Below are 24,197 nucleotides of genomic sequence, written 5' to 3'. Positions count from 1 at the left end.
GAAACAAACCATTAAGTCCTACAGTCCTTAAGGGGAAGAAGTATGTGAATTCCTCTATCAATTCATTGTAGTGGAAAACTTTCTATTGCTTGCTTAAAATCCAGTGAAAAGACATGACTGATGAATTCCATATATTTTTCAATCGTACACGGTGAAATATAATTGAATAATGGTCATGATGGGGGACATGGCAACAGATGGCATACTTACAAGGCCTAATACATAGAAAACTCTTAAAATCTGAAAAGAAACGGACTAAAAGACAAAGACTTCTAATAGAAAACCAGTAAAAATCTCTGGATTCTGGGGTCAATCACCTGTAAGAGACAGACAGACAGATAGACAGACAGACAGGCAGGCAGACAGGCAGACAGGCAGGCAGGCAGGCAGGCAGGCAGACAGGCAGGTAGGCAGACAGAAAATGCAATAGAGAGACAAAGGCAGAGAAAAAGAGGGAGAAAGAAAAGAAAGAAGAAGAGAGATGGAAAACTGAAAAACATGCTAAGGTATTTTGTTATGTAATAAAAGAAAGCAGATCTGTTCATAAATTGAATGTGCTGACAGACATTAATACCTACCAATATCCCAGTGAAGCAACTGATGTTTTTAAGATTTGCCTCTGAGGATTGGCCTGTCTGCTCTCTGCAGCTGAGACTATTTCTAATTTACACAGTCTAGAAATGGGGTCAATCATGATTGCTTCAGAAAACTTAAAAAATGTATGTGTTGTGTCTTGGTAGGGGAGGGAAAGGGCAACATAAAAGTAAGAGAGACAGCACAAGAAGGGCTGAAAGGCACATTGTGCTTGCAGAGCACTTTCCTCCTTGTCAGTGGACTCGGGATGGAGAGCAACGGAAAGTAACGATGGAGGAGCTGGATCCAAAGGCTCTCACGGACTCTAAGACTCTAGCCTGACAAGGGACAGATGAGTGTGGGGGTCAAACAGAGTCCAGCCATCTGCTTAAAAGTTGACTAACTCACAGATTCACATCCAGGACCTAAGCCTGGGACAGAGGAAGGGAAGCAGATGTCTGACAAACTTATAAGAGAAACCATTCAATTGTCTGAATCACATTTTACATGTAGTAAAAAGCCATGAAAACGAAATGACTTTATTATCTTTAATAATATCCTGCTTTGCTCTTATGTTTCTAGGGAACTTCGGTGGGAGCAAGGAGATTTAGTTTTCTTGCTTGAATCTCAGACTCTGCTTTTATAGCTTCCTGAGTAAGGTCTTAATCCAAATATGCTAAATGATAATAAAGTACCTGCTGATCATTTGAGACTCAGAAAATGGTTAAAAGGAGACTAAGAAGACAGTTACTAGTCTTATTAACAATGATTTATCTTGAAAATAATGTACACCTATAACTATTTGTACAAGAACAGAAATGGGAGATAACAGAGCAAGGGGAAGCGCTGTGATCATTTCACCACTTTAATGCAGAGATTTTCATTTTAAATGAGCAGGACTGAAGATGAATCTGTATCAAACCCAATACAGCCTATCTGTTCTCTAATCATCAATTGGCATAGCTGATTTTGTCTGAGATGGAGCCATGTCATGTGTTTTTCATAGCCCACGCAAGTCTCAGTGTATGCTGGCATCATCCATGTTTGAAAACACATGGTAAAGTCCACAACTGGTCTTTGCTTCCTGAAAGACAAAACCTGACAGGCCCCACTCATCTGTTCTGTCATTGTGGCAAAACAGTCCCGTTTTCTCGGTTACTGTGCAGACTTCAGTTCTTGTTCCATTTTACACTCTTGATTCTTCAGTCCTTCTGACACAACCAGAAGGCAACACTCTAAGGATTTTAGTTTCTCTTCTTTTTGTAGATCGCATTTTTCTTTCTATCTATTCATATAATCATCAACCAGTCTCCCTTTTTGATGTTCATATTCGATCTTATAAACCGTAAGACGATAGATATTTTCAACCAGCCTAGAACTCAGACACCCAGAAAACTGATTTATACACAGTTTAGTGTGTAAGAAATAAGCAAGCAGAAATGATCGCTTGACAGGGATTTTTGAATCTAATAGTTAGTGCTTTTCTATGTGCTATCGTTTGAGTATGAATGCATGTATCTCCCAAATTGATATGTTGAAGATTTGCTCCCCAAAGCAATGTGCAGGGTTCTTATTCAATCATGATGGCTCTGACTCTATACATGAATAGATGGATGGTCTGGTGCTGAGACTGGGAGGTGGCAGAAACTGAGGGGTGAGGCCATATCACAGGCAGTAGATCACAGATCCTGTGCTACAGAGGCTGCCAAGGTCCAAATTTGCTCACCTCTCTGCTTTCCAGCTGCACCACAGTGAGCTACCTTTTTCTTCTATGGTGTTCTACCATCACTGGCTAGGAAATGAAGCTTAGCAATGGTGGACTGACAGTTTTGAAACTATGACCACAACTAAATATTTTCTCCTACAAGTTGATTTGATCAGGCATGTTGTCAGTCACCAGATGTTCATCTTAATGTTGCAATCTACAGCTGATCATTTCATTAAAAACAAGCAAGTGTCAAACGTTGATCTTCGAGGAACATTTGACAATAGTCAATGTAGAAGCAATAGATACATATTTATAGTTGTGAAAAGGGCAACAAGTAGTGCATTTCTGTGTCTAGAGACCTCAGACAAGCAAGTCAAGGAAACAGACTATCATCTATTGCCCATGTATACAACAAAACCATAATGTACTTAGAGAAGTATTTGAGAAAACTAGCTGCATCATCCTGTTGTAGGAACTTCTCTCACAACGCTCCTTCCAACAATACTCTGGTCAGGTATGAACACAGCATGTCCTCATTGTATTACAAGGAATCCCATTCTATTTATAAAACACCTTTTAAAAGATTGATCTTTAATTTCATGTGTATGAGTATTTTGCCTGTGTGTGTGTGCATGTGTACATGTGTGCATGCGTGTGTGCATGCGTGCGTGTATGTGTGTGCATGCGTACATGTGTGTGTGTGTGTTTCCATCATACTGTATGTGTACCTGTTACCCACAGAGGCTAGAAGAGAGTGTTGGATCCCCTGAAACTAAATGGGCAGTTTTCAGCCTCCATATGCATACTTAAAATTGAACCTATGTCCTTTGAGAAAAAAGCAAGTATTTTTAACCCCTATAGCATCTCTCTGGGCCATAAAACACTCTTTAAAATTCTATTTCATTTTAATTTATATTTTATTTTTTAATTTTTCATGTACTATATTTTATCATAATTCTTTCCCCTCCTCCAACTCCTCCCAGTCCTTAATACCTCCCTACCCACCCAACTTCATGTTCGTACTCCCAGTACTGAAAGAAAAATACCTTTTAAAGATAGGATTTTACTAAATGTTTCTCTGAATCTTCAATCTGTTGATTCTACTTCATTCATCTAGCCAGCATTTATAGATTCACCACATATTTCCATAATGATAAAACTTTACCGATGTGCAGAGAAGCCGGTTAAAATGGAAGTGTAGTACTGGTTGCTTTCCTTTTGTTCCTTCCTCCTCCATCCTATCCAGTCTTGGGGCTGCTTACCTGAATCACTCCACCCAAGAATGAAACGGCCGCTGCAACCCCGATTCTCTGCAGCTCAAACTCGGATAAGCCCAGCACACTTGAGTTGCTCTGTGTGGTGAGGTTCCTGCTGCTCTGAGGGACCAGCCGTTCCACAGCGTTGGCTGATATCAAGGACGTCAAGGCAAAGGTGCCTAAAAGTGAGAGTGATATCAGAAAGCCTCCATATAGGGATGAAAACCTATTCGATTGTACCATGAATATCAAGCCATGGAGAGCTACTAGAAACACACTATACTCCAGTGTTCGCCATTTCTTTCATTTCATTCCATGACAAAAAACAGACAGTACATCTGACTTACCCCAATGCCCACTGAGCTGTCGTGTCTTTCCTAGCACTTTCCTAACTGCACAGAGGCTATCTAAGGTGTATGATTGTTGCCTGGATTTAAAATCCAACCCTTCAACATATCAACCATGCCTCCTGAAGTATGCCACTCTGGCTCTAAATTGCCTTATCCACTAAATGATACTAATACCCATACTTTAGAGTTTGAGGAAAATAAAAGGAGAAAAGCTTGAAAGCTATCAACCTGTTGGCTAAAACGCAGGCTCCTCTAATCTACCAAATCAATTTCTCATCTTCCGAGATGTGGCTCAGATTCCATAGTCACAACTATCCATCCAGTTACTCCTCACCAGGCTAAAACACTGTCTACCTATGATTCTGATACATCTACTTATGATAACTGAGCAGACTTTATTTTCATGAACAAAATGCCAGGGTACCCAAAATGATTAAACCCACATGTTTGTCTACTGCCGTTAGACAGTGTTCAATGGTTATTTCCTGGAAATGTTCACAGCTTGGTTTCTAAGGAGGACTTTACTCAGTACGCTGCTCTCCTCCTGACAGGGTCTCTGATGCTTTTCTTCTCCACAGAGCTTACCTGAGAATGCACCAGCGTGGATGAGAAATGCTGACTCCTACAGGAAATTCAGCAAACCCAGGTTAAACAACACATGCTGGGTCGTGCAAGCATCATCTCATTTCGTCTTTCTAAGATCTTACTTTGTTCCAGTTTTTATGTGAGCCTTCAGGGAAAGGGACTCTACAGGAAATAGGCACAATTCCACAGACAAAATGAGGCCAACAGAGCCTGCTAGAAGTGGACACCTAGAGTGCAGAGTCTTCCTTGCTAGGAGTAAGTAATCTGAAAGGCATCTAGTAAGACCAGAGGGTTTGAAGAAGAGCAGTGGTAATCACTGTGGAGTTAGACTAACATGGGAGATGTGGATTCCAATGGACCTGGCCTTAAATCCCATATCTATTTCCTCAATCTCTTTGTCTATAAAAGGGGCATATTCCTCATCCTTTGATGTTTCTAAAAGGCTTAAATGTCACATAAATTTATCATAGTTAGTATCTGGAAGCATGTCATTAACACCCAGTAAGTGTTTAATCACTAGATAAGTCTTAGTAAAATTAATAGTGTTTTCTTACAGTTATACTCTGTTCTCTGAGAATTGATTGTCCTCAGTGAGCTACGTATTCTTAATAAATCAATAGATATTAATTGCTATAAAAAGTGTACTCATCACACAGAACTAAATTAAGAACATAACTATGATTGGAGACAAGATTCTAGCACCCAGATGGGTAACACGAAGTAAAGAACATTCATCAGAGAAGGCATAATTTACAACAGGGAGCCCTGAAATCAAACCAGATAGTAAGTGTGAAAGCCACACCTTGAGGCCTTTACACTCCCTAAAAGCATAGAGCAAAACCACAAAAGAGATACCAGGGTTGGGTTTATTTTTTTAATCTGTTCATTTTTTTTATTTAGGGTTCTATCTCCTGTGATTTAGCAGAAGATAGGAAGGAACTAAGCAGGACAGAAGGCCGTCTGGCGGGCTTTGTTGGAGAAGGTGAGGATAAGCCCCAGTCAGCTGCAAGACCCACTGTATTGGAGTCTTTCAGTAAATCCTTATTTGTATTTTTTAAATGGCATCCTACAAGTTTTCTCTACATTGCTGAATAGTCCTTACCATTTCCAAGAATTTTCTAATTTTGAAGGTGAATAAAGAATAAATTAAGGACTAAATTAAGGTACATCTAAAGGATGGAGATGGTGAGACACAGTATCCCATATCGATTGCCTTAAACAATGTGGTTTCTACTGGGATCATATCCAGATTTATTTTTATCTTTTCTAGTCCAAAGGATAAATTAGTTGATCTTTTCCATGACTACTATGAGTCACAATTATATTTTAGGAAATTTTATTTAAAATATTTTAAGTAATTATATTTTAAATTAATCATGAAAATGCAAATAGGTAAATAAACTAGCACATGAACCATCTTTACACTCTGGCTTCAGTAAGTAATTGCTTTCAAAAGATACGGGAACTCAATGCAACTGCACTTTCTTCCACTGAGTCCACACAAGAAGGAGCCTGTTAATGGCCAACCATGGATGAGAATGGGGGGTTAAGCACTTCTACTTCAGAAGAGGCCATTGATAAATTACAGAAATGGAGGAGTCACTGCCATCATTTGAACAGGGTCATTGGTGAACCACCTCCTCCCCCAAGCTCTGATGGAGAATTTCAGGGTCTTAAACAAAAACATGAATATGAAAAGGCGTTGAAAAGAGGGTGAGTTGTTAAGAAAGAGGAGATGCTGAAGGATAGAAAGGCAAGGTGTAATCAGAACACATTGTTTACATGTATGAAAATGTCACACTTAGTTTATGAAGTGAGCCTACTATAATATCTTACTGTATTTAGTCATTTAGTACTGCATTTTGAATACCTAACTAGGAGGCTGAAACCCCAAGATAAGGTGCTTTTCTTTTACAGACTTTTAATAAAGTACACTGGTCTCTTAATAAAGTTTCAGGGAGCATACATCTCCCATATACACTAAAATATGATCAAATACAAGTGAAATATAATTTGTGTATTATATATTTGTGGGTATCTTTAGAGATTCAATGCCCCTTATAGTTACAATTACAAGAAGATCACAAAAGTCATTTCTGTGGTTCCCCAGTCATTTATATCAGGAGGAAAAGTGTTCCCTGTTGTTACTGGTACAAATGATGCTAATATTTCCTTTTAACCAAAACAGAAAGGTTCACCAGGTTCTAAGAAATATAAATTTACATATAGAATGCCACCCACAGTGATTGTGCAGCAGAATGACTGTGGTTTGCAAAATGTGTATTTTGACATCTATATCACAGCTATCACATATATAGCTAGGAAGTTATTAAATATCTTTTTGAGTTATTTTGAGAATCTCACATAAATGGTAATTTTCAAACTGTACAATCAGTAAAAACATCTACAATAATTATGAAATGCAATGGCTTGTGTGTGTATATTTCTGTATCAAATTATGTATCATATATATATATATATATATATATATATATATATATATATATATTTGGTTTTAGACAGGAGCTCACTCTGAAATTCAGACTAACCAGGAATTCACTATATAGCTCATACAGAGCTTGAATTTGTGGCATTTTATAAAGTTCCTGCTGTAGTCTCCCAAGAATTAGATTATGAAGGTCAACTACCATGTATGACGTTGGCTTCTGGAAGTAATTATGGTCTATTGGGAAATTTCGTTTTGCCTTTTTATTTTACCTTGGGTCATATGTAATTCCAACATTCCAGAAGTTGGACTAGGGGGCTCAGTAGTGAAAACATGTCTTAAATAATAAATAAGTAAATATTGCAAAAAAGAATTTCTAATTCATTCTGTGTCTAACTCTGTTTGCATCTGGAAGAACATTCTCATTGAATGAGTATTCTAAAATGTTTTCTTGTCAAGAAGAGAAAAGTAGTTTGAGTTTCAGTGCTGGCTATATCTGATGCATTGTAGGTCTGTGACTTTAATCTGTGCTGTCATAAGAAATTTTGTAAGTTTCTTCCTAGTTCACTTAAAATGTATATATAATACAAATTAATGTCCACTTTAAAGGGTTATGTTAAGACAAGAGCATGTAAATCTCTTAACAACACTTCTAATAAATAGTATACACACTTTTTTCATTGTGACTAATTTCATTACTGTAGGTATATCATAGTGCACTTTATCCAAACTATATCAGCTATGATGCCAAGTGAGATAGTAATATTATGAACCATGCTTTCTGTACCATTTTTTGTTGACTGTAATATATCATAATGTCAAGGCTTGTGGGGAGGGAGTGGTAAAACTTCCTGTGGAAATACCAATTTTAATTCAGCATGTCTGCAATGAAAGCCAGTGTCTGCATTTCAACCAAGCTCACAGAGCACTTGTTAGGTAGCAAGTCTATAAGTAAATGCTAACTTTTGATCTCTCATAGCCAAGTTTGGTGATATAAAAATTAAATTTATACAAGTACAAAATCATTTTGTAAAAATCATATGTGTGTGTGGTAAGCAAAATCCTCCTAAAATTTCTACACCAAGTCTTCAGAATCCATAAATATGTATGCTCCATATCAAAAAATTATAAGTGTAGCAGGTAAAATTAAGTTCAATAATTAACAGGTGTTAAAATATAGTTATTCTGGGTTGTCTGGACATAGTCAGTGAAGTCACAACATCTTGTAAATACAGAAGATAGAGGCATGAGGGTAAAGTTAGAGGGAGATCTGAAGACGCCATCATCGGCCTTAAAAACTGTGGAAAGGCCAGGAGCCCAGGAATGCAGGACGATTTAAGAAGATAAAAAGTCAAGAAAATGAGGTTTTGCTAAAGCATGCAGAAAGGAATGCAGCTTCACTGACTGCTCATTTAGGGCTGGAAGACTTACTGAGACCACTGACCTCCAGAAGTACTGAACGTTGTCTTGTTTCAAGCCACACATCTCCTGATAATTGTGACAATATGAAAGTAACACAATGAACAACACCAAGTGACCATAAAAGACAGAGTTCTGAATGTTATTCCTTAAGGGCTGAAAGCTCACAGAAATAAATTGCAATGTCTCACATTTTTTCCATTGAATTATATTTTGTTATTGGATAAACATTTAAGATTAAGGCATCGTTTTATAGTAAGTAACCTCAATAAATGTCACGTTAACATAAGCAAATGTGGCCGGGCAGTGGTGGCGCACGCCTTTAATCCCAGCACTTGAGAGGCAGAGGCAGGTAGATTTCTGAGTTCGAGGCTAGCCTGGTCTACAGAGTGAGTTCCAGGACAGCCAGGGCTACACACAGAGAAACCCTGTCTCAAAAAACAAACAATATATATATATATATGCAAATGTTACATTAAACACTATATACCAATTGTGTGGCTCTCACTATTTTAAGAAATGGGGGAGGGGTCATCTTATTAGTTAAAAAGGAACTAATAAAGTTTAAAACCTTGTCCAGGATCATGAAGTTTGTAAATAACAAAAGAAGCATGCATTTAGGTGTAGCTCACACAGAAATGCAGCCCATTATATCAGCAGAATAATTATCACTGCTCACCCTCTGTATTCATTGTTGTGTTTTTCAGAGATGCAGAGTAAGGTAGGGTAAGATACACCAGTATCTTACTTAGATCATTTATTTCAAGAATCAAAGAAATATATTCAAAATATTTTTCAATAGTTGAATAACTAAATCTTACAATCTTTGTTTTCTTTCAAATGCTTACATACTTATTCCATTGTCAATTCAACATGCTATTCTTCTACAGATTCTTTATTTCATGGTGCAGTGATACTGCAATAAGTCATAGGGTTTATCTGATAAATAAACATACCTCACATTCCTCAGTGCAGTAAGAATGGCTTTGAAAAGGTAATTGGGAACTAATGAACACCCTGAGTCCCTTTTATTAGTTGTATGAGAAACTTAGGTATAGACCGTAATTATTACCTGTGGCAACATGGCGTCCCATTCCAAATATAGCATAAATAATGGCTGGAAACAGAGATCCATATAAACCAAAAACTGGGTGGACAGATGAAAGCATAGCGAAGGACAACCCTGTGGAAGAATCCAGAGGAATTAGGACCCCCTCATATCTCCAAGACACAGTACACAACACAAGTCATTGATGTGCATAAAGCCAAAGGGAATATTCTAATTATCTCATCAACGAAACAAGATTATTGTCACAAAAACTAGCAATATTGTCCTAACTAAAAGGGAATTATTGCTCACTCGTTCCTGAGTATATTTCAATTCTCAGAACCACGTGGTTTTGCACTGCTACTTCTTCTCTTGACTGGAGAGATGTCTAGAAGAAACAGTGAATTGGAGAACTTTCTTAGTAAAAGTAATCTGCCACGTCAAAGCCAAACATGTCTCGGTACACTCAGATTTTAGAAGCATTTTCATATGTCATTTTGTTTGTGCAGCAGTAGTTGTAGGCAGGAACAATAGCTTTATCACTGGAAAGAGAGAAGCCTGGAGTGAAAGGGCCGTCTGAGCCTGAGGCACAAGGATGCGAACTGAAAAGCTGATGGAGGGACTGTCTGAGTGCACAAGCTAAGGGTGTGTAGAGCAGCCAGGCCAGTCATACCCACTTTCCACTGACTAGACCCTCTATGGTGCATCAACTATAAGTTCTTAAGGTAGCAAAAAGAAAAATTCAACTTACCTTATTCAGTAAGTGTATAAACTACAACTCACAATGATGCATCTTTATTTTTCATAGATGCTAGGGTCTACATAGTTTGTGTGTTACATCTACATAGAAAATCTTTCTATACCTTCCTAAATGGCCGTTGGTGATTTTAATGTTACCAGTACATGATTTAATACAAGTTCACTAAGACTTCTCGTCTGCAGCTGGTCCTTGGCATTAAATGCTACCACAGAAGACTGGAAGATCCATGTGAGATGCTGAACATCTGATTGGACAAAAATGATTATGCTCTGATTAAAATAAATTGAAGTTCTACTACTATTTCCTTTTTAAAGCTTGTTGATTGGTAATGAAATCCCTAAGTCTGTTGAAAATAAATTAAAATTTACTACAGAAGAGTAAGCAATAGAAACTGCTCTGGAATTTTATAAAAACAGTTGTGTTGGCTACAATCAGACGGGTGGGAAAGGCTCTATTAAGGGGCAGTTCTGGAACTCGAGTTAGCATTGGATGACAAAATATGTCCACCCCTACCAACCAGCACCTCTTAGTATCTTTTTATGTCAATGACTTTGTGAAGAAAAAATACTGTATTTACATCAATCTTATGGAGGGCTTGAAAATTACCCATTCATTTTTAGAAATAAGTTTTAGTCAGCCACGTCCACCAGAGCCAGAGAGGTAGGCTGTGGTGGCACAATATTTGCCTAGCATAGCAATCTCTGAATTCAGTGTCTGTGTGTGAGGAGAAGGGGACCCAGATATTAAAAGAGCAAAATAGTGTGGCCCATGTTAACCAGATCAGCCTAATCTGTTAAATCAGGAGTGTAAAAAGGAAGACCATGAGGAGTATTTAATGGAAACACTTCAAGACCTCTAGTGAAATCACGTGGATTCTACCACCTGTGGTCAGACCCACACACTCTTAACTGTAAACCATTTGGCGGTACCCTGCACTATCATCTGTAGAGAGCGCATGTGAGCATCAAGCTGAAGCAGTCAATTCTCTCTCCCACCTTGTGAATAATCACCTCTTGTTTATCTACCTAATTAGAAGAACACTCATCTCTTTCTTTAGTTTAACACAGATAAAATACATAACAGAAATAGTTTGAAAAGTTAGTTTCAGGCTTGGAAAGATAGTTCAGTAACTGAGAGAACGTCCTGGTCTTACTGAGAATCAAAGTTTGATTTCCGTCACCTATACTGGGTACTCCCAAATGCCTATAATAATAGCCCCAAGGAATTAAGTGCCCTCTTCTGGCTTCTTCTGGACACACACATGCACATACCCACAGACAGACACAGACACATAATTTTAAAATAAACCAAATATTTTTTATTAAAAACGCAAGTTTTTAAATAAAATTTTTATTAAAAAAAAATTTCTTGCTACTGTGAGAGTGAAGAGGGATTGATTGTCCCAGGGAATGACCTGATTAAAAAGAGAAATGAACTAATCAGATCTCACATTTATATGGATTTAAGAAAAGAATAGTCATAGAAAATATTTGTCCCAAAATGTTATGAGGTTATTTGTTTTGGTTTTATTCTACTTGTTTGTGATAGAGTCTCACGACGTCAGTTAGGACAATCTTTCTGCCTCCTCAGACTGAATGCTGAGATTACAGGCAGGAATGGCTGTGTCCAATTTAAGACATTTTTAAAAGGTCTTTAAAGTTATAAAGTAAACATGAAATGTCATTTGGGTTGTATCTAGAAGAATAATCTTGAAGACCAGAAGTGATGTATACATTTCCTTTACCCCATATGACTCTTAACACTTTAAATAAATGAGAACACATTTCTTGCTAGTGTGGGAGTGAGGGGGAAACTGATTGTTCCAGAGAATGACCTGATTAAAATGAGGAATGAACTAATCGGATTATATGATACTTTAGAACTTCAAATACCCTTTCCATAATAGGAAGGGCAAGGCCCAAGCACATCCCGCTCACATATGTGCTTCTACAGAAGAGAGCCAGATAAAACTTTCATTCTGACTCATTTATTATTGTTTTGTAATGAAAACTAGATGCATTTTGTCACACATTTGTATTCATACAAGCTAAAATATGTTAAATCCTCAAAAAACAAAGCTATTAATTAGTTAGAGGCATTTTCAAATTACCAGCAGTTTGTTGTTTCTCAGCCTTAAAAAAAAGAAACAGTTTTCGCCACACATGTGAGCAAAATTGCCAGTCCATAATGCTATTACTTAGAAAAATAATGTTGATATATCCTGTCTATTGCTTAATCTTCAATAACAGTAAAATTAACACAAATGAAAGTTTCAAGATGTAAAAACAAAGAATCCAAAAAGGTTGATGAGGAAGAAAATAAAGAGAAATACGGCAGATGGAAAGATACATGGATAGAAGACAGACAATTGGTAGATAGTATATAGGTGAATGCAAGAATAGACACACAGATAATTGATAGACAGACAGACAGACAGATGGTAGATACAAAAATTAAAGATGGAGATATTCTAATTCTAGCTATTTTTGAAATTCAAAAACCATATATGGGCAGTTCGAAATCATATAAGGCTGATTTTGTGATGTAATCACAAAATGGTTTCTAGAAGGCCTTGAAATACCTAAGTCTCATAGAGACATGTGTCCATCATAGTAGGGCAGAAAAGATTCCAATACTAGATTACAATATTAAAATATCAGAGAGTCAGCCCTTGGGAACCCTATCAACATTCTACATAGCCCTGAAGGTAAAGTGAAGTGCTATCAGCTGCCTTCTTCTCCAGTCCAGGGTGCACTGAAAGGCACTTTCCCAACTGTCCCTGCCTGTTGACCCAGAAGGACTGGGGAAATTGTAGACAACCCAATCTCCACCTCTGCTTTTACAGTAACTCCTTGGTTAAGATGGCCGGAAAGTGTCTCAATCTTTACCGGTAAGAAAGAGAACAAGTTATAAGATGAAAAGTGACTTCTACATTACGGGGCTACACTTTTACTTCAGTTTCAGGACAATTCATTTAATACCAGCGTAAAACAGAAAAGGTTGTATCTAGAAACTGAATAATTCTGGCGGGGGGGGGGGGGCTGGTAATAAGATTACACATGTAAAGCCATCGTGTTAAAGGCATTACATTTTAAGATCTGTAGATGTTGGTTTAGTGATCCCACATTATAAACTCAAAGCCAAACACCTAGGACTCAGAAGCATGAGCTTCATCCTCCTCTGGCATTGTAGTACATTTTTCAGATTTTAGCATTTGATTCTAACATAAACTAAACATGCCCCCCCCAAACTATAGCTGAAACAACTTGCCACTACTTATCACAACACCTTTAGTTATCATCATGAGCTGAACTGTATCCCTCACGTAAGTCCACAACACCTGCACTCCTCAGAATGTGAAATACATTTTGAGAATATGATCATTAAAGACATTTAATTTAATAAAGTTTTATTGTAATGGGGTTAGGGGATAATTCAAATTGAATGGTATTATTTTAGAGAATATCTTGTGAAGAGAGACAAAAGTTCACCCAAACACCAGAAGAAGACAGAAGTAGAGATTGGGTTGTTGTTTGGTTTTGAAAAAAAAACCAAACAAACAAACAAAAAAAAAAAACCTAAGGACTGTGGCAAACCACCAGAAGCAAGGGGAGAAGCCTGGGATGTCTTCCTCCTTGCCGCTCTCAGAAGAATTCAACCCCATTAACACCTACATTTTGGACTTTTACACTCCAAAACCATAAAACAAATTTTGAGATGTTTTCCCATCTATTTGTGGTCCTCTGCTGTGGCAGCCCTATGAAAGATACACAGTGTCAGTATAGAGAGGGAAATAAAAAACTGAAGCCATTTTGTAGTAGAAACTCAACCTCACATTCTGAGCAAAGTCGAAGTGCTTGTTCTTGATAGATGCAAAATAACAAAGCCTTCATATTTCAAATCTATAACTCATGAATCTTTGTTAAGTTCATGGAAATTTTACATGTTGAGTAAGTATGGAGAGGTGATGGGGCTGAAAGTAAAAGATAGTGCTTGGAATGTTTGTGTAATCAGTGCTTAGAAAAAAGATGAGACCTCATCCCATCTCCAGCACACGTGACCCATAATTAGGACTGTGTGCTCAGGACTCAGCATGTGTAATTTTAAAGAAATGTAAGACAAAGTGGACCCACAGTATTTGGGACAGTAGCCAGTGAAGTGTGGAGGTATGAAGTGTCCACACAAATAATGTTTCTTAACTGCTTCATTAGTCTTTCCAATTTTTGTGCCTAAGAAAGAAAATAGTAGCAGACCATCAGTGATTTGTTCACAGAAATCCTTTGGGGCTCCTGGGCTCCTGTTAACCTTCATTAGATCTGAGTCTCTACTACAACATGCAGCTCCAGAAGTAGTTTTAATTAGTTCAAAACTCATCTTGAAGCCAGGCATGCATTAGAAGGCTAAATTCCCCCTACTAGTCAGCACCTCTAAGCACTTTCAGTATCAGTAATTTTAACAAAGTATTTCACTAAGCCGATGGATGGATGGATGGATGGATGGATGGATGGACGGACGGACGGACAGAAAGAGCAGATATATATTCTCACTCCAATGAATAAAGGCTAAATTCTGTATGACAGAGTTTGGAATCTGGAGACAATGCAACAATGTGACACAAAAGAAGGACATAAAAAGTCTATCCTGTGCTATATTCACACTTCAGTTGCTTTTTTTTTTCTTTTTTTTTAATTGGGTATTTTATTTACATTTCAAATATTATCCTCTTTCCTGTCCCCCCAAAACCACTATCCCTGCCTCTGTGAGGGTGCTCCCCTACCCACCTACCCACTCCAGGCTCTCCACCCTAGCATTCCCCTACACTGGGGCCTCTCCTCCCATTGATGCCCGACAAGGCCATCCTCTGCTACATATGCGGCTAGAGCCACGGGTCCCTCCATGTGTACTCTTTGGTTGATGTTTAGTCCCTGGGAGCTTTAAGGACACTGAAAAGTGAAGAGGGGTGTGCTTGAGGATCGTCCTCCCTCAGCACTTAAGGAGTAGGGACATCTCATGAAATAGGGATGCACTAAGTCTGTCCTCCCTCTGCCTGCCCCCTTTCATTTCCTTTCTATCCTCTCTTTCTTCCAAACCTCCTTCTGCTCTCTTTGCACCATATTTTGTATCTGGCCTGACTGGGGAATGAGGAGAAACATCTGGAGTCTCTTAATTCTGAGGCAGTAGAAGCTAAGGACCTGGAGCCACCAAAGCTACATGGTTCATTTCCCTTTGGATTCTAGTCTTGGATTGTTTTTATTTACACAGCAATTAATTATCTTCATATTTGTTTATTATCTTTTGTCAGATGTGGGTGCGTATTTGTTATGTGTGAAAGCATGTGACCATATGTGCGCATGGAAGTCAGAGGTGGCTAACAGTGCTGGCTCCTATCTTTTTGTACTTTAATTTTTGAGACAGTGTTTCACACTGGGAATTTACTGATTCATTACTCCTTTTCTGCCTCTGGTATTAGAAGCCCACATTAAAACATGGATGCTAGAAATTGAACCTAGGACCTTATGCTTGAACAGAAATTCACTAATTGACCTGTCTCTCTTTTGTTTGTTTGTTTGTTTGTTTGACTGTTTGATTGATTGTTGAGAAAGGGTCTCTCCCCAGTTCCCAGCTGTTCTGAAACTCACTATGTAGACCCAGGCTGGCCTTGATATCACAAAGCTCCACTGATCTCTGCTTTTCAAGCACTAGGTGAACTACCACTTAAGTATCTTTAAATCCCTTCTTAATTGTGCTATAATTGGAAATACGATGTTGTGTTTCTACAGTGTACAGTGAGAAATTCCCAACTGACATTTTAGCTTCACATATGTAGTTTTTAGCAACATAAATATTATTATATAACTAAACATTAAAACATGTAACAAATGATGGCTCCTAAGAAGTGAAAAAGCCTGTACTGATTATTGAGTGATAAATGATACAAGGGACAATAATTTTACACAGAAGGAAAAGGTTCAAAAATAGAGAATTTTTTGGTTTCTGGGGTAGAAAACTGTGTAGTATGATTGCATGCGCTGGAAAATGTCCCATGAGACAGACACCAAAGGAAAGAGAGGAAAACTTACCTGTCATTTAACGCTAGAGTACACTGTTTGAAGAGAAAGAAAAGGATTTGATTAAGAACAGTGTGGGATTCCTCAGAGAATGGCTCGCTCCTTGACCTTGATCTGGAAGGTCTGGTCAATCTCACAGATAGGCCGGGACAGGAATGTCAGCAGTACAGAGAGCTCAACTGTCTACTCGGGCCTGAAAAAGACTGCTAGTACCTCTACAGCCTGGACTCGGCCAACAGTGAATCTACTATCCCTTCCATGGGTTCTTGTGTGTTCCTCCTTGAGGCCTTAGCAGCCACCCAAACCCTGAGCTAACTTAAGGCAGGTGGCCAAAGAAGGAAAATCAAATGAATAATAGAACTAACTGCACCCTGCAGGAAAATCATAGACTTGGGCATGTGAGAAGTTGAAAGAAAGGGAATGACAATGTATAATTCTTCCTCGATTTATAACTTTAAATATTGTATTATATCTAAGTGAATTAAGGGTACATGCCAAGGGAAAAAAAAAAGGAGGTTAGAGGACAAAGGTCACCATCAGGGTTAGAAGGAAGCACCTCAACCCACTGTATTCTCACTGCCTTCAATCTATAACTTTAACAAAATGAGTAGGGTGAACTAATGGGGAGAGGTTGGAGGGAGGAAACCCATGGAGTAAATGGTGTGATTATATTATAATATCAAAAATAAAAAATATGTAAAAATGCAGTGAGAACTTCAAAGGGACATTAGAAACTAATAACAAAACTTACAACTTTAATATTAAAGGATAATAAGCCGGGCGGTGGTGGCGCACGCCTTTAATCCCAGCACTTGGGAGGCAGAGACAGGTGGATTTCTGAGTTCGAGGCCAGCCTGGTCTACAGAGTGAGTTCCAGGACAGCCAGGACTACACAGAGAAACCCTGTCTCAAAAAAAAACAAAAACAAAAACAAAAAGATAATAAAAGCTTTTAAAACGGTATGCTTTATTAAAACGGTAAGCAAATTATTGTTAATATTGTATCTAGAGAGATACAGGTTCTAATTATCTAGGTCAGGCTCATTTCTTGTCCCTCATGGCAAACATTAGCTTATAGAAAGCAGTGTCTGAAAGTGGAACGGGGGTGATTGCCCACAGTGACAGGAAAATGATAATATGTAGTTAGAGACACCATTGTATACATGTGCAAATTTATATAGAGGCCTGGGTGTCCATTCATAGTACTATGTGTTAATAATTTGGATAATGATTAAACAACAATTAGCTAAACATGCATCACTATATAAAGAGTAGGTTTGGGTACAATTGTACTATAGAATTATTTACAGCAATTAAAATGTGTGAGTTGAAGCTATTTCAATCTATGATGTGTTATGACATATACAAACAACTTTTGAAATTACCTGATTGCCATGGCAATTTTTGTGATAATACAAGGAAACTAGCATTTTTATATATCTATGAGGTGACATCTCTATTTGCATTATGAGTTTACAAACCCTATACTATTTAAGCATGTTCAATGAAGACTACAAAATGATCTTACTATCACCCTGAATTTTATGAAAGTTATTAGAAGACTGTTTCTCCTTAAAGGGAGGTTTGCTTTTGCCTTTCTGAGATATTGCTATAGATATTGTGGTAGGTGGAAAGTTAGGAACATATCACCAGTATCTAGGTGGTGGCAGTGGAGAAAGGGGCAGCATTCTAGATAGGTACATGTTGCAAGGGCATCTAAAAACAAATTATCTTTGTGGCTTGTGAGAAAGGTACAGAATAATTTCTTCCTAACACATGTCACATAACTAAATGCTACCAGCTGGATGGGAGCAGAGAGTGCCAGAGGCACATAGATTAGATAGATAGATAGATAGATAGATAGATAGATAGATAGATAGATAGATATTGATAGACAGAGAGAGATGATAAACAGATTATAGATAGATAGATGATAGATGATAGAGAAGATAGATGATAGATAGATGATAGATGATAGATAGATAGATAGATAGATAGATAGATAGATAGATAGATAGAACAAATGAACAAATAGTACCAGCCCTGGCTGCCACCTGAAGAGAAGAGAAATAGATAGCTGAAAGAGAAAATCTGGTTAGCATCTAACACTGAAGGGTGAGAAATTGCCAGATGCAGAAAAAATAATACCAGAGGGGCTAGGAGGAATCTGGGTGCACATGTGCATGGCAAACCCGTACAAACAGTTTCCTTCAAAGGAGAAATGTCCTCAGAGCCTGATAATAGGCCATCATGGACCCAAGAACACATGGTGTGTGAACCAGGAGAAACAGAGGAAGGGACCAAACAGAGAGAACAAGCAGAAAACGTGAGGTGACTTCTGAAAATTTTAGACAGGAAGAAAGACTCATTGTCAAAGGGACCCAGGACAAAGAAGACCTGTGTTTACTTTTAATTATGTCTATTGTCTAATATAAAATGACATTGAACTGAGTCAGATCCAAGTTTTATGAGTCCTAAATTTTATAAATTTTGAGAAGCTTACTAGAAAGATAAAGTTACAATTTAAAATTAGTTACCTTAAATCTGAAGCTTGAAACTACAAAACTACCAGAATAAAACACAGCAGAAAAGTCTTGTGTGGTGCTCTAGACATTGAATATTCTGTACATAATCCCAAAGTATAGGGTAAATGGGAGAGGGAAAAAAAAAGACTATATCAAAAAATTGTACAGCCAAGGACAGTAACTTGTTAAAGAGAGAAAATACTTGCAAAATATACATTGGCTAAAGGCTTATTATTCAAAATATAAGGAATTCAGTTCAATATCTAAAAGCAAAATGTCATGGGGACATGAGGTCACTCCCCCAAATCCATGTGAAAAGCCAAGTGTGGTCCTCACAATCCCATGGCTGGGGGTTGAGAGTATGGAATCTTGGGATTGCTATCTTTCAGTATGGCTGCAGGTTTAGTGAGATTTCTGTCTCAAGGAAAAGAGGTAGAGAATGATAGATCAGTATATACAAGATCCTTCTCTGACCTTAGTATGTGCATCCCACATACATGTACATACCCCATATACATGCATCACACACACACACGAAAAATAAAAGAACCCAATAGGACTGGAGAGATGGCTCAGCACTTAAGAGCATGGGATGTCCTTGCAGAGGACTGGGGTTCAGTTCCCACAGCAGACGAATAACAACTACCTATAACTCTACTTTAGAAAATCTGACTCCCTCTAGTCGCCTTAGGCACTGCCCACAAGTGGCGTAGATAAACTTGTGTGAACACTAATATACACATAAAGTTTTAAAATGTGGATAAATCTTTAATTAATTTAAATAAAATTAAAATGAAAAAGAACTTGAAAAGAAATTCCCTGACCAGAGGCATATGCATTTAATATTGTCTAAATCACAAACATTAATTAATTAGTAACTTGACAATGTTCTCCTGAGTTCCACATGAGTTTTATTTTAGCTCTGCCAGTGAAGGATTTGGCAAACCCCTTGGCCAAATTCCATTGAAACTACAATCATGGCAACGCCAATAGACCTCAATGTTTTACTGAAGGAAGTCGTGTTGGGAAGAAATAATGTTATTAACTCAATTTCCATTAAAATATCTTAACTTTGAAAATTTGACAAAGATACATAAAAAGTGGAGAACATGGAGTTGGAAGAAATGGGACTAGAAAGTAGAAACACTGAACATGGAAATACAAATATATGGTGATGCATGCATTTCATCACCAAGGGCAGGGCAACAAGGGTTAGTCTCCCTCAGAGAGGACCAATAAAGAGATAATGCACTTGTGTGAGAAAGCTGAAGTATAAGAAACAGAATACTTTGTTACATATTATCAAAATGAAGTGTATTCCTTCAGAAGCATCATGAGGTACCATGGTAAAGAGCAACTATGACGATGGTACCACCTGGTTCAAACAAAATGGGAAGACACATGATGCATATCACAGACCGCCATGTTAGAATAGAGGCAGCTGCAGCCATGGCTGTGGTTACAGGATAAAAAATTGCTTCTGCCTCTGCAAAGTATAATCTAAGTGGAAAGAGGACTAGTCAAGTGTCAGCCAAAGCAAGAGTTCTAACACAAGTGCAAATCAATACAAAGAGCTGAGTTTCTGTGGAAGGGATAAAAATGGCCAGTTCATGACCACATATATGGCAAACTTAAAGTAATAACAATCCTGGCACTGGAGGAATGATTTACAGAATTTTGATAAATATCTGCTACTACCACTCCTACTATCTGCTGGATCTGTTATAGGATCCAGGATCTGTTGATAAATAACACACCACATTATAATAAGAATTAATCACTTCATCTTAAAGTTGAAATGTCAAATGCATTCAATTTAATAGTGATAAAACACAAAGGCATGTTAGTGGTAAAACTGTTCTTTCAAACAACTTTAAATCTCAATAAATTATTGTTTAAAATGACTAATAGAAATCACAGAATTTCTCCCTTGACAATTTTACCTCATGTGTGTATTTTATGTGGGATTGTGGGGTACAGGTTCATAACCATGTGCCCATGTGTGTGCACCCACATGAACATGGGTGTATGTGAAAGTCAAAAGTTGGTGTCATATGTTTTCTCCATGGTCTCTTACTTAACTTAGAGATCACTGGTTCCACTACACTGTCTAGCCAGCATGCTATGGGGTGCTGTTCTTCCTGACTCTGTCTTGTCATTTCTGGGATTACAGTCATATGCTCTATCTTTTTACATGTGCACTGGGGATCTGAACTCAAACACAGTACTTTACCAACTGGTTTATCTCTCCAGAACTAATCCTTTTACTCTTTAGTATTTCTAGAGTAATGTCTGCTATATTGCCATGCTCATAACTGAATTATTGCCATGGAGTAGTGTAAAGTGATCCCTTCATAAAAAGAATTCTACAGTACATGTGAGACCATACATATACAATATGTCTTTGCAGAGTGTGGCTTAATAATCTCTTCAGGGATAGGTTATATACAGCCCTTTTACTTGGAAGGGGTTAATTTCCTAAGGATAATCTAGCTACTCCCAGAGAGGATTAGGTAGCTCATGTGATTCAGGTGGATAAGTATTCTATACCAAACACTAAGGTCCTTGTGAAAACGAGGAAATACCAAACCAGAAAAGTGCACAGTGCCAATAGCTTGCTCTGAGCAAGACTAAGCAGCCACTGCCTGATTAGACATGGCATGCTACTGGCCTCTGGGCTGGTGTCTGTTTCCCACACAGTAACATCTAAGAGAGGGCAGGATGGACACACACTATTACATGAAAGCCTCACACGAGCACCAAGGCCTTGCCACACATGACCTAGAAACCCAGAACAATCTCTCAGATGTGTCGACCCAGCTAGCTCTCTAAACTGCAACTCAGACCCATTTATCACCAAGTCTTAGACCAGGTTCAGATCTCAAGTCACTCGAATAGTGACTTTACCCTTTCTGTTTGGCCCCACAGGCTGACACTCAGATGATAAACTATTCCTCCTTCCAGGTGGCTGAGTTTATCTTAAACAGCATTCCTGAGCCTGACACTAGTCTTAGATCAAAGTTCTGTCAGTGTAAAAACACAACTGTCACCTCAAAGAGGATAAAAGTTGGTTTATTCTGGAGCCAAATATGAGTGGGTGTGGCCTGGGAACACAGATTTGAGTTACTCCCAATGTGTTAGCCGTTCCATAAAGTTATTATAGTCAAAAAACAAAGAAAGCTATAAATCATGACACTTGAAAAACAATGCAGGGAACACTGGAGAGGTGGGTTATACTAAAGCAGAGAGAATCTCAGACGTTATCCATCAGCTGACACTTTTAGCTCTTAGGTTGGGGGAAGGTAATGGTCTGCTAAGTTACTCCACTACAAAGGCAAACTCATGTGCCATTTCTACATTCCAAATGATTTACCTAATGGTCACAAAGCAGTTAGGTCAGGTACAGGTCAGGTAAATGGCTATTTAAAAGGCCCAAGAAAATATGGCTCTGGACCTGCAACATTCCAAACTGCACTCACTGAAGTTCTGATTGGTTGGTTAATCAGTTTTGCAGAGGTTTGGTTGAAGGGGCAGTTTCTCCTGGCAACTTCCATTTACAGTTTTGTTTTCTCAGCACAGTGACACAACCTCAGCCCAAGGTGTAGAACAGAAGTCCTCAGGTCCCTTTTGTCCACTACCTTTCCCTCTTAATTAGAGTAATCTGAGTTGAACCAACTAAAGACCCTTTTCCTGATAAGAGAAGGTAACCCACATCCTAAGAGTCTTTTCTCTCTTCTACCATTTTATCATGTGTTGAGCATGATGAGTAGATTACATCTCCTCTAAGAGTAAGCTCACCATGTTTGCCTCCCATTTCCCACAGCACCTTCAGACCTTAGCTGTATCAGGTCTGTCCTCACCAGCTTAGCCAGAACTGTGCTCTCTCTGCTAACTTAGACAACTAAGTGGTTGTCATTCTCTAAACACCCCTTGTAGACACAGCACTTAGAGAGTCCCTTTAATGGAAGCGTAGTGAATAGGGACCTGTGTTTTAATGCCATGTGTCTGTAGGAAACAAAACCTTGGCAGCATCATAATAGATATTTTGTTCTCTCAATTTTTACCTCCAACCATTCATTTAGTGCTATGTTATATTATGTAGATGAGATTGTACTAGTTGTCATGTTTCTGAATAAAAACAAAACCTTTTTCGGCAGCTTTCTAGATTTTATAACCTATTCAAAGTAAAAATTGGCTGAAACCAATACTCTACCAACTTTCAGTAAGAAAAGGTTCCCACCCTTACAAAAGCCAACAGAAGAATGATATCTTCAAGGTTGTAATAACAAGATGATATTCTCATACACTTTTGTACACATTTCTGAGGAGAGAAAAAATAATAAACCCCTTGTGGGATAGATTATTGTAAAACTTTTCTGTCTCTTTCCAAGACCACAGCAAAAGGTTGTATAATCTGTCAAATATTTTTAATAGAAATGAATGAAGAACCTTGGTGAGGCATATTTTAGCACTTTTGAAAAAGTTAGGTCATGGTGACTACTTCCAAGACTTGAACAAAATTAAAACCCAAGCTTTGTGGGTAATGGTGAAAAGTTATTTCCATCTGGCAACTAGATTGTGGTGGTCTGAGCTTGAATACTAGCAAGACAGAACATAGCCAACACTATCCACAGACTTGTGATTAAGTAACATTGCAAGTGGGCCTCCCAGATGAAATTTACACATAATCGAGAGCCATGATTGTGTGAAAACAAATTTCTACAAACACACACTCTTTTCTTCACAGAAAAGTGTTGAATCAAAGGTCAATAGTCCTCATTAGTGAAAAGGTTATATAAATCACATCATGTTATGCTATAATTTCCTATACCCTTGAGATCTCAATAAAGAATTACCATGATCCAGAATCCTCAAAATTAATGGACTCAGGAGTTTAAATATTAGAAATGGTAGTAGACTGAAAGCTTCTCCATATTCCCAAAATTATTTTGAATTTGAAAAGATAATAGACAAGATGTGATAAGACATCGGAACAGGAAAAGAAAAAATGTGGGGTTCTGGAGGTAGAAGTGTGGGCTTGGGTGTCAGGCAGATCTTCATTTAAGTATTCCTTCTGCTCTATAGAAACTCCGTAAGTGATTGTTGAATTTGTAAGGTTATTATAAAGATCAATATAATATCCAATGAGGGTTTATCTCATTTTATGTCATATTTTGAGCATTTGGTGAAGATATATTAACCATATCAAAATATGGTTAATAGAATATGGCTGATAAGAGGAAAGGTTAATTCCGATAATTTCCAGGTTTTTAGCACTGACAAGTGGGCAGATGGGGGGCGGGTGCATAGCTTTCACTGTAACAGAAAATAGAGGGTAAGGACTGGACTGAAAGGAGAAAATGGTGCATTCAATTTAAGTATGTCTCTGAAAAACATTGAGAAGGTGGGCAATGAGCAACTGGATAGTGATGTCTAGTTTGAGGAAGAAAAAAATACACT

At 38.0% G+C, this 24,197-nt stretch overlaps 1 protein-coding gene across 3 annotated transcripts in view; it reads right to left on the bottom strand.

Annotated features, from left to right (window-relative positions):
- Positions 1-24,197, bottom strand: part of Slc26a7 (solute carrier family 26 member 7) — a 109,407-nt gene that overhangs the window by 76,875 nt on the left and 8,335 nt on the right. For all 3 annotated transcript variants that reach the window (XM_076924133.1, XM_076924134.1, XM_076924135.1), the window contains exons 2-3: positions 9,410-9,520; positions 3,544-3,716 (exon numbers count right to left, since the gene is read on the bottom strand). In XM_076924133.1, the coding sequence (XP_076780248.1) occupies positions 3,544-3,716; positions 9,410-9,520 (284 nt within the window). The remainder of the gene's footprint in view (positions 1-3,543; positions 3,717-9,409; positions 9,521-24,197) is intronic.

This window comes from Arvicanthis niloticus, chromosome 25, assembly GCF_011762505.2.
Source record: "Arvicanthis niloticus isolate mArvNil1 chromosome 25, mArvNil1.pat.X, whole genome shotgun sequence".
NCBI classification, from domain to species: domain Eukaryota; kingdom Metazoa; phylum Chordata; class Mammalia; order Rodentia; family Muridae; genus Arvicanthis; species Arvicanthis niloticus.
Note: the sequence above shows the minus strand (reverse complement) of the source record. Positions and strands in the feature narration are given on the sequence as shown.